General features: G+C 34.6%; 2 protein-coding genes across 8 annotated transcripts in view; both read right to left on the bottom strand.

Annotated features, from left to right (window-relative positions):
• The window catches only part of LOC131439245 (zinc finger protein 502-like), a 69,660-nt gene that overhangs the window by 21,084 nt on the left and 31,055 nt on the right, over positions 1–17,521 (bottom strand). For 6 of the 7 annotated variants that reach the window (XM_058610015.1, XM_058610014.1, XM_058610017.1 and 3 more), the window contains one exon: positions 17,427–17,463. The exons of the other annotated variant lie outside the window; for it this stretch is intronic. The gene's annotated coding sequence lies outside the window, so the exon portion shown is untranslated. The remainder of the gene's footprint in view (positions 1–17,426; positions 17,464–17,521) is intronic. 7 annotated transcript variants of the gene reach the window in all.
• Positions 13,966–14,864, bottom strand: LOC131433944 (gametocyte-specific factor 1 homolog). Its single transcript, XM_058600564.1, has one exon. It carries the CDS (start codon positions 14,596–14,598, stop codon positions 13,966–13,968), a length of 633 nt encoding a protein of 210 aa, XP_058456547.1. The 5' UTR covers positions 14,599–14,864.

Raw genomic sequence — 17,521 nt, 5'->3', positions numbered from 1 at the left:
CATATGCAATGTTCCGACATATTGTATGTGATGTGAAAATGTAATATGCGGAAGTGGCTCGTCATACCATAGATTGTATTTGTGGAAGGTTGGAATGAGCGTGAAATCTAGGTGTACGCGAAATATCTTGTTTCATTTTTGGAAACATGAAAATGTTTCGATCGAATTCTTCAATTCAAAGTAAATATTGCGTAAAATATTACTATGTACAGCATGTTTTTAATGGTTTGTTTGGTGCAGAATTTTCTGAATTTTATGTTTTTTTATGACTTTCATAATATTATTTTTATGTTTTGTCTTCGATGAGTCATTACGTAGTAGTTAAAAGGGAACTGCAAGTTAAACCTCACGTAACACAAAGACGTAAACACACAGGTTCTACTGGAACCAGGGTCGCTTTTACAGAGGGGCAGTGGGGATACGAGCCCTCAGGCCCAAGGTTTTAGTGGCCCTTGACGGGACCAATCGAGCAAAAAGTTCATTCAGTTAGTTAGGGGCACACATATAAATCTTGCCCCCGGGCCCGTTAATACGTAAAAGCGGCGCTGACTGGAACAACATATTTTTGACTGCTATGAGACCAGTGCTGGTTTTTTTTATGTCTGTGACAAATAGTTAGTAGATTTTTCATTTTGTGATAACATACCGGATATTTTTCAGACTCAGTAGAATCTCATAAATTTCAAGAACGACTTACTCGAAATCTCGCCAACGACTTTTTCGAAAACACGATCTCTCTACGTTGATATTAATAATATCATTCCGGTATTAAGCAATTTTTGTTCATTCTTGAAGATTGCTCCACGTTAATGTGCTTGTTCTAGAGATATATTTTTTCTTTTTATTGTTTTCCTATTATCGTTCCACTATGATCAAAAGTATGTCCGCAATATTCTTATAAGTGGTCATGATATGTAATATGTCGATGATAGTACAGATAAATCATATCACATTAAAAAATGCACAAATATGATACTAAATTGAAATATTGAAACAATCCATCATACTAGGAACCTTATGCCGTAGTATTGATGAGTGCAACATCTTTGCATACTAACGTGTGAAATGTACATAACTGTTCGTTAATGAAGTGAGTATATGCGAAATCGCTCAGAACACCGATGTTAGTGAAATTATATTCGGAGAAGAGGGAATATCGTTATTGCAAACGATTCATATAGCACGATGGAACAAGTGAAACGGCCCCGGCTTGGTGGCTTTGGTATGCTTTTATTGTCCCGATTCGTTGAGTAAATTGCATCGAACATGTGCATGTTGATCTATGCAAGTCATATTATGTGACAGCAAATGAAAAACACATTATTATGTTTCGACATCCATCGTCCGAAATAATGAAACAGTTCGTAATTAATGAAATATTTTTCACAACGAACACTACAGGTAAAAGGTGGATAAGTTCGGATGATAAATCGTGCGTTTTCATTGTTGATTGAGATAATGTGCGGGATAGTGCAGGAAGGGGGAACTCTTTGAAAAATATTCCGGTTGGTAAAGATTCCTACTGTGTGTGAACTTCGAATGCTCTGCTGACTTTATAGGGAAAGAGCGTCAATATGATGATTCATCAATTCATCGTTGCGTTAATCAATGTTTTGGTAAAAAATATATTGAGAACGATGTGAGATTTGACAAATTGTACACGAATTTAATTGAAGAAATGTGTTCCATATACGGGAAGTTGAAGTAAAGCGCACCCCTTGCTTTCTTCCGAAGTTGTGGCTTTTTTTTATGTGGAACACATCTTTATTTTCTATATAGGGGTGCAAATCAGAAACTCAAGGAAAAATACATGTAGAAATGTGGTCAGGTTTTAAACACTTACAGCTCAGTCTATTTTGTATCAATTAATAATATTATTTCATCGTTTGATTGGAAATATTTCTAAGTTTCGATTTGAATGCATCAAGCCACGTATTCTCAATTATGAATTATTGAAATTTTGAGTAGTAACGCGCAATGTACTATTTTGTCTGTTAAAAATCTCCGGCATACCGAATGTCGCTGCCATAGACGACGATTTTGAAGGAGTAAGCGATATATCTAAGGGAAAGCATCGCTCTGATTGGTCAATCGATGCAAAAGTGAAACTGTTGGAAGTTCGCGAATCTATCAATAGAAGCAAAATTATAGCTAACATTTCAGTCTTACGCGTAGCATGCTACAGGTAGGCTGTTTCTAGACAGCAAGACAAGTGCCATAAAACGATTAGAAGCTATAATTGGTATGCTCTGATCTTGTGTTATGCAAGCTCGGATGAAGATTCATGTTATGTCGTTTCGCCTGAGAAACTACCCCAGGGTACATTTTGAGTGCTTAAGATTAATTTCTAATTTATATAAGATGAACTCGATTGATAATGAGAAAAAGTTTATCGCTTCAATCGAAATCGCAGAATGGTAGATAACCTTAACGCTATGAAAATAATTGCTTGCATACAAAACTTGAACACAAGCTTGGCGAAGAAAAGCTTAAATATCGAAGTTCGTATCGTAAGTATGTACAAAGATATAATTGAATACATTTGGGATATTGATGTAGTTTCGTCGGCCACAAAACAAATACAAATCTAAACAAACATAGTCTATATTCTGAATTGGTGTGTTGGGTGTTGGTTCCTAATAAAGATCAATCTAAGCAGACTCTCGAGCAAATGTCGATCATTAGAAATTTTTGTTGCCTCAATGGCCCGAACAACCCTATGGGGCTGATCCTTGTAGTTTTTAAAAGGAAATGTTTCTGCAATCTCTGGTCGTCGGAGTTCTCACAAGTTTCTTTCTCATGCCTCTTCGTGTGTCTATGATGACGATTGGACAATAGAACGGAATCGACTGAGTGCTATCGCCTTAGGTAGCAGTCAGCGTCTGGACGCGCGTATGAGCTATAGTTACATTTGATCAAAGCAAACCTGTCAGAGTGAATGCGATGCGCAAATAGCACTTCGCATTGAATCACTACGCCTCGCTCCGCGTTCCGCGTTCACTCTGACATCAACCTTATGCGTTAGTAGCAGAAATAGAAGGTATTATATTATATTATATTGTATAATATTATATTATGTTATATTATATTATATTATATTATATTATATTATATTATATTATATTATATTATATTATATTATATTATATTATATTATATTATATTATATTATATTATATTATATTATATTATATTATATTATATTATATTATATTATATTATATTATATTATATTATATTATATTATATTATATTATATTATATTATATTATATTATATTATATTATATTATATTATAATATATTATATTATATTATATTATATTATATTATTGATTTAATTATGCATTTATTTTCCATCTGACCTATGTTGGTCTGCATGAAATATTGTATGGATGGGAAAAGCCCATTTGAAAATCAGCAATCTTCAAATGCGCGCAAAAACCCATAATCTTTTCTACTTTTTCACATGTATTCGAGAGAAAATTTTAACGTATTACGCCAGGGCAGAGATCTAAGAGCAAATCGGAGGAAACGTGCTTGTACTGCTTCGACTCTATTGATCCAGACGTTCACATATGGGCTCCAAATATGTACTGATGTTTCGAGGACAGACCGAACTTGCGAATAATATAATGTCGCAACCAGTACGGATAGTTAAACTCTTTGACGATCCTTACAATGAAACCAAGGTTTTTATTTGCTTGAGCTATTATATGAGCGTAATGATGTCTAAAGGAAAGTTGAGAATCAAGATGCACGCCGTGATTTTTGAAGACTAATACTCTTTCAAGTGTTTCACCAAAGATACTGTAGTTCCAAAGTATTGAACTTTCCTTACGTATAAAAGATATCACAGAGCATTTAGACACACGCACCTAGAAAATATCGTGTAAATTTACGTCTTCTAAGACCGACATATACGAGCGTCAAAAATGACTCATTTTTACATTAGATCTAAAACATATTTAATGCATTCTGACATATTTTCAAGTGTTGAAGCAAATAAATGTACTCGTCTGCTGTAAAAGTAGTGTATGTTCGACACATATGTAAATCATTCTTGTAAAATTCAGTAATTTTACGAATTACGTTCTTATGATTTGAGTCATATGCGGATTTACGTCACCGGTAAATTTCATTATTTTTTACTGTGCAGTTATAGTCAAGAGGTTGAGATTGCACCAATTACAGAAATTGTATAAGTACCGTTGAAATTCCTCGTAATCTGCTATTGATCGCACCACAAGAAATAATTTCAAATCATCCGCATACATAAGTCTGCATTTTGTTGGTACGACGAAAAAAACGTCACTGAAAAAAAACGAAAATAGTAATGGATCAAGGTTGATTCCTTGAGGAACACCCGACAAAATATTAAAGTTGTATGACTCAACATTTCCAAGCTTTACAGACAGAACACGGCCTACGAGGTATGATTTAAGCCACACAGAGAAATTTGATGATTCTCCTAAACGCTCAAGTTTTGCTAGTAAGAGTGTATGATTTACATGGTCAAACGCAGCTTTGATTTCCGTGTATATTGTGTCTACTTGTGATCCAATTTTCCATATGTTTAATACAATGAGAACAAAATTGTGTCAGTTGATCTTTCGAGATATATAACTTTGTTTCACGAGATAGGACATCTCTAACTATAATCTCAAGCTGCCTAGATACGTCACAGAGTGAAGTTATATCTCGGAAATTTGTAACATTTTGTTTGTCTCCTTTTTTAAGACAGGAAACATGAATGATTTTTTCCAGTACAAAAGAACATCTTTTACATCTTTTACATCTTTTCACATCTTGTACATCTTTTCAGCCCTGCCGATGTAAAAGATTTCAACTTGTTAATTGCCACCATAATATCCCCATTAGAAAAGAAGTTTAATGTAAGGAAGGTCACAACAAGCAAGGATGTCGCGAACTAGGTCATTGGATAGTCTACCTTGAGTACGCAAGGAATTTATTAGTTTATATTTGACATCACGATACTCCACGCATGTCCAAACGACATGATCAATATCGCGGTAACCTTCGCCACAAGCACAATGATTAGTCTCGGAAAGTCCAATTCGAAGGAGATGTGCATCTAACGTGTAGTGATTGGACATCAGTTTCGTTATCACACGAATGAAATCCATACTCCCATCCAGTCCCCTGAACCATGCCTTTGTCGATATTTTAGGAATAATTGAGTGCATCCACCAATCCAGATCATCTTTATCCCAAGAAGCTTGCCAGCTGGCAAGTGTTCTTTGGCGAGACGCACTATAAAATTTGTTGAAAGCATTCTGTCTCTCATAAATTTCACCCTCAATAGCATCACGTTTGGCTAAAATATCGGCTCTTTCACTGCCTGACATGAAGCAATGAGCCGGGACCAGACTATAGTGATTAGATAATTATTATTCAATGAATCATTCAGGTATTGTTTTATTTTGCCAAAAAAAACGGTTCATTTTTGACAGCAGCATTTGAGCCAATGGCTTCAATTGCACTCAGACTATCTGTGAAGAAAAAATAATGGCTTTGAGATAATGTAACTATAACACTCAAACTATAATGAACTGCTATATAAACAGATGCAGGTTCTTGAAGCCTAAATGAGGCCGAAACATTATTGTTGAACATACCAAACCCTGTCACCTCTTTAATTCGCGATCCGTCCGTGTAAAATATTTTCTCAGAGATATTGAGCCAACTTACTTGAAAATATTTTTCGGATTTCTATCAAACGTAGGTGATTCGGGATTCCACGCACTTCGCGCTGCATGGATATGTCGAAAAATAAAGTTGAGTCAGGGACATTTAGGAGGCTGACACGGATAGGAATATATCTTGAAGGGTTGATTTCCTGTGACATATGGTTAAAATATACTGTCATAAAAAGGGTCTAAATGATGAAAAAATCATCATTTTTGCGAATTTTTTTTCAGAACTATAATTCAACACAATAAATGCAAATATTTTGTATGTTAAAAAGCATCATTCGAACAAGATTTTTTAATTTTTTCGTAGAAAATATTGAGAAATAAGTCGGTGAAGAGACATTTTTGATGACCCTTGAAAATCATAATTTGCGGTGTCCACTGTATCTCAGCGCAGACTAATCAGAAATGAACAAAACAATGCAGCAGAAGTATTTCTAAACCCCAACGTTTCTGTTTATTTTTTTGTTATTTTTTTCGAAATTTTGGGGGTTGTTTAAATTCAAAAGTACGATTTTTCACGAAAAAATCGGCCATTTTGTTGCTGTAAAACCTCCCCATAGTAACAAACAACGAAAAGGAAAACGTTGGGGTCTGGTTTTTTATATGTAGAAAGTGTGTGCAAAATTTGAAAAAAAAATAGTGCAGTAGTTTTTGAATGACGATGGATAATGGTATAAATACGATGGAGACATAAACGAAACATAAACTTATTTTTGAAATTTTTTCTTCTAAATCGCTGTTTTCTTCATTTAATTTCGCGAAATCGACTCTCTCACTGAAAACTTCGAGCACTCGGAAAACAAAAACCGAATACAAGTAGTACACCGGACGGCGTAGCCCGGAAGGTTGGAAGATACAAAAAACATCATTTGACATAAAGAATTAGAGTGCAACATTCGAAACTTACTTCACTGTTCCGTGTTATTACGTTATTACGCACAATCGTTTCAAATGCGCACAAATTCTGAATAAATGCACTTTTCAATAAGAGTTTACGTCATTTTTACAACTCGGAAATTTATATATCGATATATCGTAACACATGCGAAAAACATCTAAACAATTCGCAAGCAGTTTCAACAAGACTGTCCTTTTTAGCTTTTTAATGGTTTGTTTTGCTTTGACACTTCTCATGAGATTTTAGCTAATAAACTTGTTAATAAAACCCATTTCATTTTTGTTTTGTTTGTGCTGTCCTTCAGTAATGACGGTGATAGATAAATAGTAACAAATTTTCTGATTTTAAAAACAAAATTAGTTGTCAATGAGAATTTCGTGTTGGATTGAAATATTGCTGGTATGTGTCCAGGATATTCGCCAACTAAATACATTCTCTAAAAATAAGAGGTTTTTTCAGGAAAGTAAATTCTCAATTTTAACTAATTTTATAGTTATTTTGAAAATTTTGTTGTTAAAATCAACTAATTCAAAAACAGTAATACGAATTAGGCGCAGAGCTAATTTCGGGCGTTCCGTGTATCAATGCATTTGTTGCTGTTAATTGAGCCGATGATTGGTTGATGATCGCTACCATGTAAATCAAGAAGTACTTTTCAAGAGAAATCTAGTCGAATTGAAGTCGAGCAAAGAGCTAAATCTAATGCACTTGGACGTTCAGGAGGTCTTGGGATCCGGGTCTACTATCCATGTTTAATACCATTCATGCTAAAATTGTCGCAAATATTATATATTAAAGATGATCCAGCTTGTGCTCTTGGAGAATATAAACCGAAGTTATACAAATGTCTTTTCCTTTAATGTTTGCTTGACAAGCAAACACTTCTATACTAGAAGTAGAAGGAATGTTTAATCTATAAAAGGAAAAATATTTCTTAATTCCTAAAAGCATACGGAGAGTATAATGTTAAAGTCATTAAAATTTAAAGCTATGTTTGATGTAAGCCATGATTCGCACAAAGCAAATATATCACATTTTTGACTATGCAACAAAACTTTAAATAAATCAAGTTTTGGCATGATGCTTCGACAATTCCACTGCAGGACAGTGATTGAATCATTGGCGGCGGATAATAAATTATCTATCAAATGATACAAAACCTGAGAGAACTGGCCATTGAGCTGATAACTGCTTCAAAAAAGTTCTAGCTATTGGGAGTATTAAGTTTCTTCTGTATAAATCAATCATTTCGCCACACATTGACTTCTGTCCATACATTCTGTTTTTTGGTAATAGTACACAAATCACAGCGACTGCAAAAAGTCATGCGATTGATACTTAAATGTAATAGATACACTTCCTCTACTTTTCTGCTGAGTGCATTACAATGGCTTTCGAACAAACAAAGAATTCATTACTTAACAATGGTGTTAATTTTTAAATTAATGAATGGTATGCTGCCTCGATATTTGTGTGATCGAGTAGAGAGAGGAAGTGATTTACATAGATATAATACCAGAAATGCATCAGCTGTAAGAACACCAAACTTTCTATTAGGCAGATCACAGAGTTCGCTACGGTACAAAGGAATAAATTTGTTCAATTCGATGCCCAGACAGATTAAACGTGCTACAACACTAAAAGAGTTCATACAATTATGTATTTCACGTGTAAAATCTGTCTTATGAACAGATTTTAAAATATTTATTATAATTTGATTTTTTTAAAAATGTCAAATGAAGAAGAATGTCAATGTTAAGCTTTCCAGTCGGGAAACGCCCCGAATATTGCCTTTGCAATTAGCACCGGTAGGTTTTCTACCTGTAGCTTAGAGTTGTCTCGGAAGCAGCCGTTTACTCACGAGCCAGTATAATTGAAACACAACCTCTCTGCTTGAATGCTTTTTACTGAATGATATTATATTATATTATATTACATTATATTATATTATATTATATTATATTATATTATATTATATTTTATTATATTTTATTATATTATATTATATTATATTATATTATATTATATTATATTATATTATATTATATTATATTATATTATATTATATTATATTATATTATATTATACTTGTGGCGAGCCTGAAGCGCCCTTCCCAAACAAACAGGCGGGTTCAACCATATATAGCGATATACTTCATTCATGAACAGGGTATTATGGTTAAAAGAGCATAATTTTCCCACGCGATGCGTGTAAGTGTTTCTGTTTACATATTCGTCTAACCCCGTTTGTTTGCTCTTTGGTTACAAGCATAGTAAGATGGTGATTGCATGAATCGATGGTGGTTTCACTTCACATAACAGAAAAAGTTATGCAATCTCTATGAACAACGACTTTTGAACGGTTGTCCGTAGGGTCGAGTGGTATATACCATTCGAATCAGTTCGTCGAAATTGCAAAATGTCTGAGTGTGTATGTGACAAAAAGTGCACTTCCAGTTCAAGACCATGAGAGAAAAAAAAATCAATTTTAATACGCTGCTTTTATGAATGATGCTGTAATAATCAATGAAATTGTTCAGTACTTTTAAGTGCCCAACAGTTTCACATTTACTTTAAGGCAGCGAGAAAGTTTACGCGGAATTAAACTGAAGTTTTTGTGAGCTTGAATGTGTTTTGCATTTCTCGTATAGAAAGGCTATGCAATCACTGTGAAAACCGACTTTTGAGCCGAGTGTCATATATCATTCGACTCAGTTCGTCGAGGACGCAAAATGTCACAAACTTAGATTCAAATGAAAGGTCTCTTGATACCATAGGATGCTATTTTAATTTTACCCGGATCTGATTTCCGGTTCGTGAGTGACGGGGTGAATTGTGCAAAAAAAATATAAGTGCACTAGAATTTCTCAGAGACCGCTCAACTGATTTTATTCAACTAGGATTCAAATTAAAGGCCTTATAGTTCCATAGGATGCTATTGAATTTCATGTGGATCCGACTTCCCCTTCGGGAGTTACGGGGTAAACATGTGCAAAAAGAAACGGGCAATCTATTTTTCCAGAGACTGCTCATCCAATTTTCACAAGCCTAGATTCGAATGACAACTTACAACCAAATATAACCCTACCAAATTTCATCCGGATACGACTTCCGGTTTCGGAAATTTCAGACAGATATGTATAACAATTTCATTTTGAGGGGCGTGTTTTGCCTTTCTCATATAGAAAGGTTATGCAATCACTGTGAAAACCGACTTTTGAGCCGAGTGTCATATATCATTCGACTCAGTTTGTCGAGGACGCAAAATGTCTGTGTGTGTATGTAACGATTTTTTGTACTAACTTTTCTCGAAGATGGCTGAACCTATTTTCACAAACATAGATTCAAATGAAAGGTCTTGTGATCTCATACAAAATTCCAGAATTTTATTTGAATCTGACTTCCGGTTCTAGAATTATGGAGTGAAAGGTAAAAAAAAAATGTGAAAATAAGTGTACCAACATTTCTTGGAGATGGCTGAACCGTTTTTCACAAACTTAGATTCAAATATAAGATATTCTGGTCCCATAAAAATTTTGTTTTGTTCTGATTTAATTTCCGGATCCGGAACTATGGGGTTAAAAAGGAAAATGTTTTTTCTCGGAGATGACATGAAAGTTCTCATGATCATTTAGTATATTCCTGAGTTTCATCCTTATCCGACTTCCGGTTCTGGAACTACAGGCTGAATAGTGTGAAAATTCCATACCATCACTTGTAGTGGCACGAAAAAGAATTTGTAAACTGGCTCACAAGTATTCCAATCGGTAGCCATCATCTATTATTTTTTGTTACAATTAAAGAGGTTTTAACACCTTCAGGTCATTCGTCTCTTCGGACCAGAAAATCTATCTGACCCTACACGGGTAAAAATCTATTGCCGGTACCATGATTTTTCATTTATGAAATCATGAACCATGGCTTCTCATGAAATTTAATGGCAATATGATTGAAATCATGAAAATTTTAATTAAAGATGTGTTATTGTTCATGATATCAATCGTTTTGATCATGAAATCATGATTGGATCTTGTTCTGTTAAAAAAATATAGTAAATTATTTCTTGGAAGAAAATTTATAAATTCGTAATGATTTAGTCTGCACTAAATCTGTTCAAGTTGAATTTAAAACATTTTATTTTATCAATTATGTACTCTCAAATAAATGTCATTTATGATCAATTTTCCGTTAATGTTTCATGGAAAATTGCGTACATTATTTTATTGTTAATTTAAATTTCCTACTAAAATGGTTAGCTACAGTTTTTGATTAAGGAAGCAGTTTTCCGGAGATAAAAAGCAGTTCACGACAACATTCCATACCCATTGCTCATTAAAACAAAGGTTTCTATCACGCTGAAAAAATACTAATAGAAGTTACGTAAATCGTTATTTACGTCGTTTCGTTATTTTGGAAAAAGATACACTCAGAGACAGAACTCGAACCTGCGTTCTTATACATTCCGTGCATACGCGTTACCATTTCGTCACCCTAAGCCATCCACCCTTCAAAAATCATCTTTTCTGTGAGTTTCTCATTTATTTGGCTTCTCCAGTATATGTTTCTACTCAGTCATTTGGCTTCTCCAGTATATGTTTCCACTCAGTCATTTCAAAAACTGAACCTAGTTATGGCGACTTTACTTCAAACCAACTAAAATTAATAAATCATCCTTAAATATGTTCTTCTAGCATATTGTCCAGTCTTATATTGCTCAGTGATTGTATGTTCAAATCTCCAAGAAAACTTGCTGCACAATTTTGTGTTTTAACCGATCAATCGAATACTCTACCAAATATCTTTTTACATTCACGTGGAATACAAATGATGCAAAACAAAATCAGGACACTACATTCTAAAGCGGAATCCATCAGACTTTGCTGACAATTATTCTGTATTCAGCATAGTTGCTTGGTTAGTGCTAGAATCTCATGCGCCGTATAATCTGGACCACCGACGGTAGGTACAAAACATTTTATTTGAGGACACAAAAGCGCACTTGTACTTGGGGACTGACGACTGAGGCGCAACATGGGTAGAACAGTAATGATTTGCATATCAGAACCTGTCGAACGTTCTTCCCATGTGTCGCTTATTCATGATACCAACTGTGTGTTAAGAAGGTCGATTGAACTTACCGCCCAATTAATCCTGCGCCACTCGTCTGCGATTAAGTGTTTTTATCATGCTCGGATCAGTACGAAGTGCGTGTGAACCTGTTTTTTCTCGCAAACAATTTCCTCTACTTTCGGCTACTCACGTTTGAAAGCTCGTACCTGCACTCTGACCGAGAAATAACTTAATCCAAAAGGTTTAACGAAAGGATACCGAACTGCAACGGGTGAGAACGGCACGATCAACGGAGGTGGAGTGGAAAACATTAATCAAGATACATAATTACCACGATTCGGCTGTCAGGAGAAATTTATATATCAGGACATACAAGGAACGGAGTGGTTGTATACTCATCAGAGGTATCCGCCATGATCTTCACGCCATCAGTGCGCTGTTAAGCTTTACATTTTACGATTGCCCACATGACAATTTCAGCTTATTACGGGCCTCGTCAACAAAGAGCATTGACAAATTTTCCATTTTGGTGTCATTCATGTAAAGGTCCAATGCAATCGGCGGCCTTCTTGAGATTGACAGCGTGTGTGAAACATTTAGGCTTATTCATTACAGTCATCGAAATTGCTCAATTCATTTCTCGGGAAAGCTTTTTGAATGCAATTTTAGTTTTTATTGCTGGTAAGCAGATTAAGGAAGTTTTAATGATCAATTGGGGGTTAGCCAAATTTTGTGCTAGGGCACATAACCGTTTTTATTATTTTTACGTTTTGTCTTTGACTCATCAATGCAGAGCAGTTCAAATTGAACTGCTTAGTGCTAAACTCGGCAGTTCAATTTGAACCGCTAAGCAGACGTAAAGTTTCTGCTACTTACAGAACACTTTTTGTTTTGCAACGGAGTGCATTGTTTTTTTACGTGCCGAATGCCCTATATACATATTGGCGAATAATTCATTATGATCATTACATGATAGTTAAGAGCCCAGTTACCAAACAAATTTTGGTATCAATAGTAGAGTTCAAACAGGAATGTCAGACCTCGTGTGCAATATCAAAAGCTCGGATTTTGCTTTCTCATACAATAGGGCTATACAAAGATTCAAATGAAATTTTTTACAATCCCATTAAAACTTGATCTTCTTCTGAATCCGAAAACCGGGTCCTGAATAACTGGAAGATGAGCTGAAACAATTCAGTTTGAAGAGTTTGAAGTGAAGATAAGCTAATTTCATATAACTTGACAGAAGACTTATATAGTTCACAGGTCTTGTTACTCGCGTCGGTAATACTGGTAATTCATATTGCGATCCCGGAAGTACCAGTAATAAAGATGTATAGCTCCAAAATTGACCTCAATCCGTTTTCTCAGACATGTCTTAGGTCCTGAGGACAGTGGGTCGCGTATGGATTTTGTATCGACCAAGTGCCTCCCTCACTTCCCTTTGCGTCTTTGTGTTTAGGAACCTTATTGAGTCGATTTTGTTTCTCTCCTCTCCACTATTTTTTTTCGAACGCTACCAGCAAACTAAAGCAAATGAAATGGCGGACGCATTAAAACTGACTGTTTCACAGAAAAATATAAGACTTAATTTTCATCGCGACAAAGTATATGTTTTTATGTACTAATCGTATCTAAATTAAATTATCTAGATTTTGTCACGATATAAGTCTTCAAAGCCGAGATATTCGATGAGCAAGTAGGGGAATGCTATTCCAAGCGTTGCAATTTTCAGCAGTACTTCAGTCAGAAAAAAATACAACACGAGAGGTAAACTCAATGAATGATTCTGAAAATTGAAATTGTTTTATTTTTACTCAAACTTGTAAAATTGTTTTATTTTTACTCAAACTTTAAAAAAAAATTCCGAGGCCCGGAGGCAATCGATTCAGCTCGAAGAACTGAGCAAAAGTCCGTGTGTGTGTCTGTATGTGTGTTGTCAACAAATAGGTCGAGATCTCAGAGATGACTGGACCGATTTACATAAAACTAGTCACAAATGAAAGGTCTCCCAGTCACCCTGAACACTATTGAATGTTTTTGAGATAGGATGCTTATTTTTCGAGTTATGAATGCCAAATTTTTCAAAGATGAATAATTATCTTTAAGCATAGGCAGAGTATTACATTCTGGCATACGATTCTACAGACACCTTCCAGGTCGGGAATCCTTCCTGCGAGCATTATTTTAGGCAATGTTAAACCTTTATTTATATATTTTGTTAACTCTAAAATTATTATATTACAAATCATAGAAGTATTGTACAATTAAATATAATATGTTCAATTAATTTTCACTTTTCGTGAAAACGATGACACTATGTGATTCAAATCCTCATCGGCAAGCTGCGACTTCTTTTCCAGCTGACGGTCAATTTCTTTAAATCGGCGTCGTTCGTCGCGGTAGAATTCTTTCTTCTCTGATGGCTTCATCAGCGTCGCTTTGCGAATAACCTTGGCATTTTTGCAGTACTCTTGGGGATTGTAAGCTGGTACATTACAATCGTCCCAACACTCGTCGTCATCGAGGAGTGTTTTTCCCGTCATCTTGGAAGGTGCTGCATTGTGATAAACCAACTCCGGAACAGAATCCCTCGATCGCTCTTGTTGAGCATGCTTTCCTTGATCGGGATAGATTAGTCGAGATTTTAGCTCTCGATTCGTTTTGGTTCGATTGGATGGAAAGTTGGATATGCAGTACTTGTACAGTTCGAAAGATGCTCGATCCGGACAGGTTTCGGTGTGAAGTTTCATTTCCGGAAACGGTATCTGATGCACAGTGTTGAACGGACAGTTTGCTAACTTTACTGAAGGGTAATTTTTTCGACACTTGAACAAATGTTTAGGCATGACGTGTGGCATGATTCGATGGGAACGATTATATGGACACTCCACAAACTCAACTAACTCCGGCATTGTTACTATTTACTTTTAAGATTTAATATATGCATATGCTTGCACCTGATAATTTTTACTGATGCACTAGAAGCAGTGACTTCATTTTATATTCAATAAACCAGGTAGATGGTGTCCTTATTGGTATTTAGGATGATTTATTATTTTCTACCCCTGAATACAGGTAATTATAATGTTAGGTACACTATTACTGTGTGTATTGGTTGCTTTTTATCACAGGTAAGTATACGTATTTAGGATGGCTTTGGCCTCCTCGAACTTTTATCTGTTCCCAAACCTTAAGTTATTAGGTCGTCTTAAAAAACACCCGTACAGTCAACTGTTTCTTTATCTCGAGCTCATATAAATTCATGGTTTGTCGCCCATCAATATATGGTCTTTGAAGAATCGTGATTGATACTCTACATTTTTCGGCGTACCAAATTCTGCAGCCCCCCGTGATCAGCATAAGTAGACTCGAAACACAAAGTGTATTGAGCACGCAGTACCATCTACATTAGGCAACTATACCCGATCAGATGCGCATAACAAAATCATAACATAAGTATATCAACAGTTGATATGTATAACAATTTGTGTTATTTTGAGATATTTAACGAAAGAAAACAGTTGAAAGTTAAAACTTATGATAACAATATAATAACAAAACCAGTTATGATGTTTTATTTTCATTTGCAAAACTCATGATGAAGTTCATTAATTGAAAAAATGAGTTCTTCCGTAGCTTTATATCGAAATATAATGATCAGAATTTCCAAAATCTAAAAGAAGAAATCAGATCACAACATTTTGGATTGAAACGATGCTAAAAATTAACTGGGATATAGTTTGTCTGTTTCAAATTTGCTATCTATTTATTACAACTATTGTTACAAATTTCTGCTTTCGGATTTCTGTACTTTTATCAAATTCAATAATGATTGTTATACAAACGTTCCAAAATCTGTTACGATTTTGTTCCCGCTAGAGTCTTTTTTGTTACAAGTTTTGTTATTTTAACATCTTACCAGCCAAACATATTTCAAAATTTGTTACAAAATTCTTCTGAAATAAATTACTCCAGTTGTTATAATTCTGTTATTACCATCTGATCGGGTACAACTATACGATACTGATGTTACATTTGACGTATTCAAAAACAGTTTTACATGATGAAGTAAGAAACATCAGTTACATATTTCAATTTCAATAAATATGAGTCACATATGGATTTTGTTACGAATAGCTATCAGCAAATTAAAATATAATGTGAAGATTAAAATAAAATAGAAAATGTTTTCACTTTATCCAATTTCAACCAGACAAATACAGAGTAAATAAAAAAAATTTTTTTCGACTCAAAATAGATGAAAATTATGAAAAATAAACGTCACTCTCAGCTGCACAACTTTGTACAGATTTTCATTGTATTGAAAAATAAATCAAAGAAATTGAAATTCGACTGAATTTCCTTGCTGACAAAATATCGTCTCATGTTGAAATGAAAGGCGGTTATGCTTCTACTCTCTTCATTTGTTTTGAAAGTGATCATTTACGAATGAGACAGTAAAAACCGAAGAGGTGATTTTCGGAATGGGTTCTTTCATTAAAATACGTGACAATTTTCGACACTGCAGGCATTCTTTTCAATAGATTCTACTGAATTTTGATATATATTTTTAAACAACAATGCAAAATCTGATTTAATCAGCATTTTAATTCTTCTTTAGTTAATTAAAATGCTGATTAAATCAGACATGTCGAAGTATTAATTTTCCTATTCGGTTTTCACAGTGAATGCATAGTCGTTCTACATAAGCAATGCAAACGATATTTGTAATTTTTAGGAACATAACAAAAAGGACAGGTTAGCTTTATTAGTTGGTTTTGATTATTAAGAACTTTAAAACGAAATAATGGAGATTTTATACTTTCCACTTGAGCCAAAATGTGTTCAGTTTTCATTGAGAAAATTTATAAATTTTACATACACAGCATTCACATATTCATACATTTTTATATTTACAAAACCAAAAATCGTTAATGTATGCCAGAACGGTATGAGATTTAAGATAATCTATCTTCGCGGGAATTTCTTCTATCGCCATCAAGTTGTTTGTGCCCATTAGACTACATATACACATACCTTTCGACGACAAATATTAACCTTGGTCTGGTTTTTCAACCAAGTTGATGGATGGTGTATTTATTCTGAAAACATTCGTGGGATCAACGATTTTCACTTGGGTCTCAAAAGGCAAATGTGGGAAGAATAGAGATGATCACTATTCCTGTATTTCGAGTGGAACGTGTAAAACTCAATCTGTTTACCAATTTTTGCTACATTCATTTGTACATAACAGAATGTATTCCGTATGTTAGAGAAGTACTTAGAACATTCATAATTGACTGCAATTATTTCATCGTTGTGGCGCCGTCGCCGCCAACGTCAAAGAAAAACAATATTTATGAATGAAATCATGCAAGCATGAAAGCGTAGGCGGGATATCTAAAGACGAGAAGGTAAAAAGAATCCGTTGAAGACAAGAATATTGCAAGTAAAACATGGCAAATAAATATTAAGTTATTCGAGATCTGCATGAAATACTAAAGCGAGGAAGTAAATTTACGTGCGAAGAAGTAATACGAATGAGACAGAAGATGCGGACGGTATCTATAAATATTCAATGCAACAACTTTCGCGCTGTATCGAATTTCTGAGCCGAGAATATTGTTGTCCAAGATCAGTGTTATTGTGGTGGACCTCATTGGTTTCGAAAGAAGAGCAATCGTATAGCTGGTTTTCCTTTCTTCGATGCTTTGTCCGAAATTCATACTGTGATACTTACTTTATTTCAAATGAGTCGAACTCGACATCAGTAGTTTCTGTAATTTAAAAAGGTTTTGCATTAGATTGTTTAGCTATAGCGGAAATGAGATTTTT

The sequence above is a fragment of the Malaya genurostris genome, chromosome 3 (assembly GCF_030247185.1).
Source record: "Malaya genurostris strain Urasoe2022 chromosome 3, Malgen_1.1, whole genome shotgun sequence".
Lineage (NCBI taxonomy): Eukaryota > Metazoa > Arthropoda > Insecta > Diptera > Culicidae > Malaya > Malaya genurostris.
Note: the sequence above shows the minus strand (reverse complement) of the source record. Positions and strands in the feature narration are given on the sequence as shown.

Bases quoted from the DNA above. Each gene is read 5' to 3' on its own strand.
- LOC131433944 (XM_058600564.1), bottom strand. From the start codon at position 14,598: ATGCCGGAGTTAGTTGAGTTTGTGGAGTGTCCATATAATCGTTCCCAT.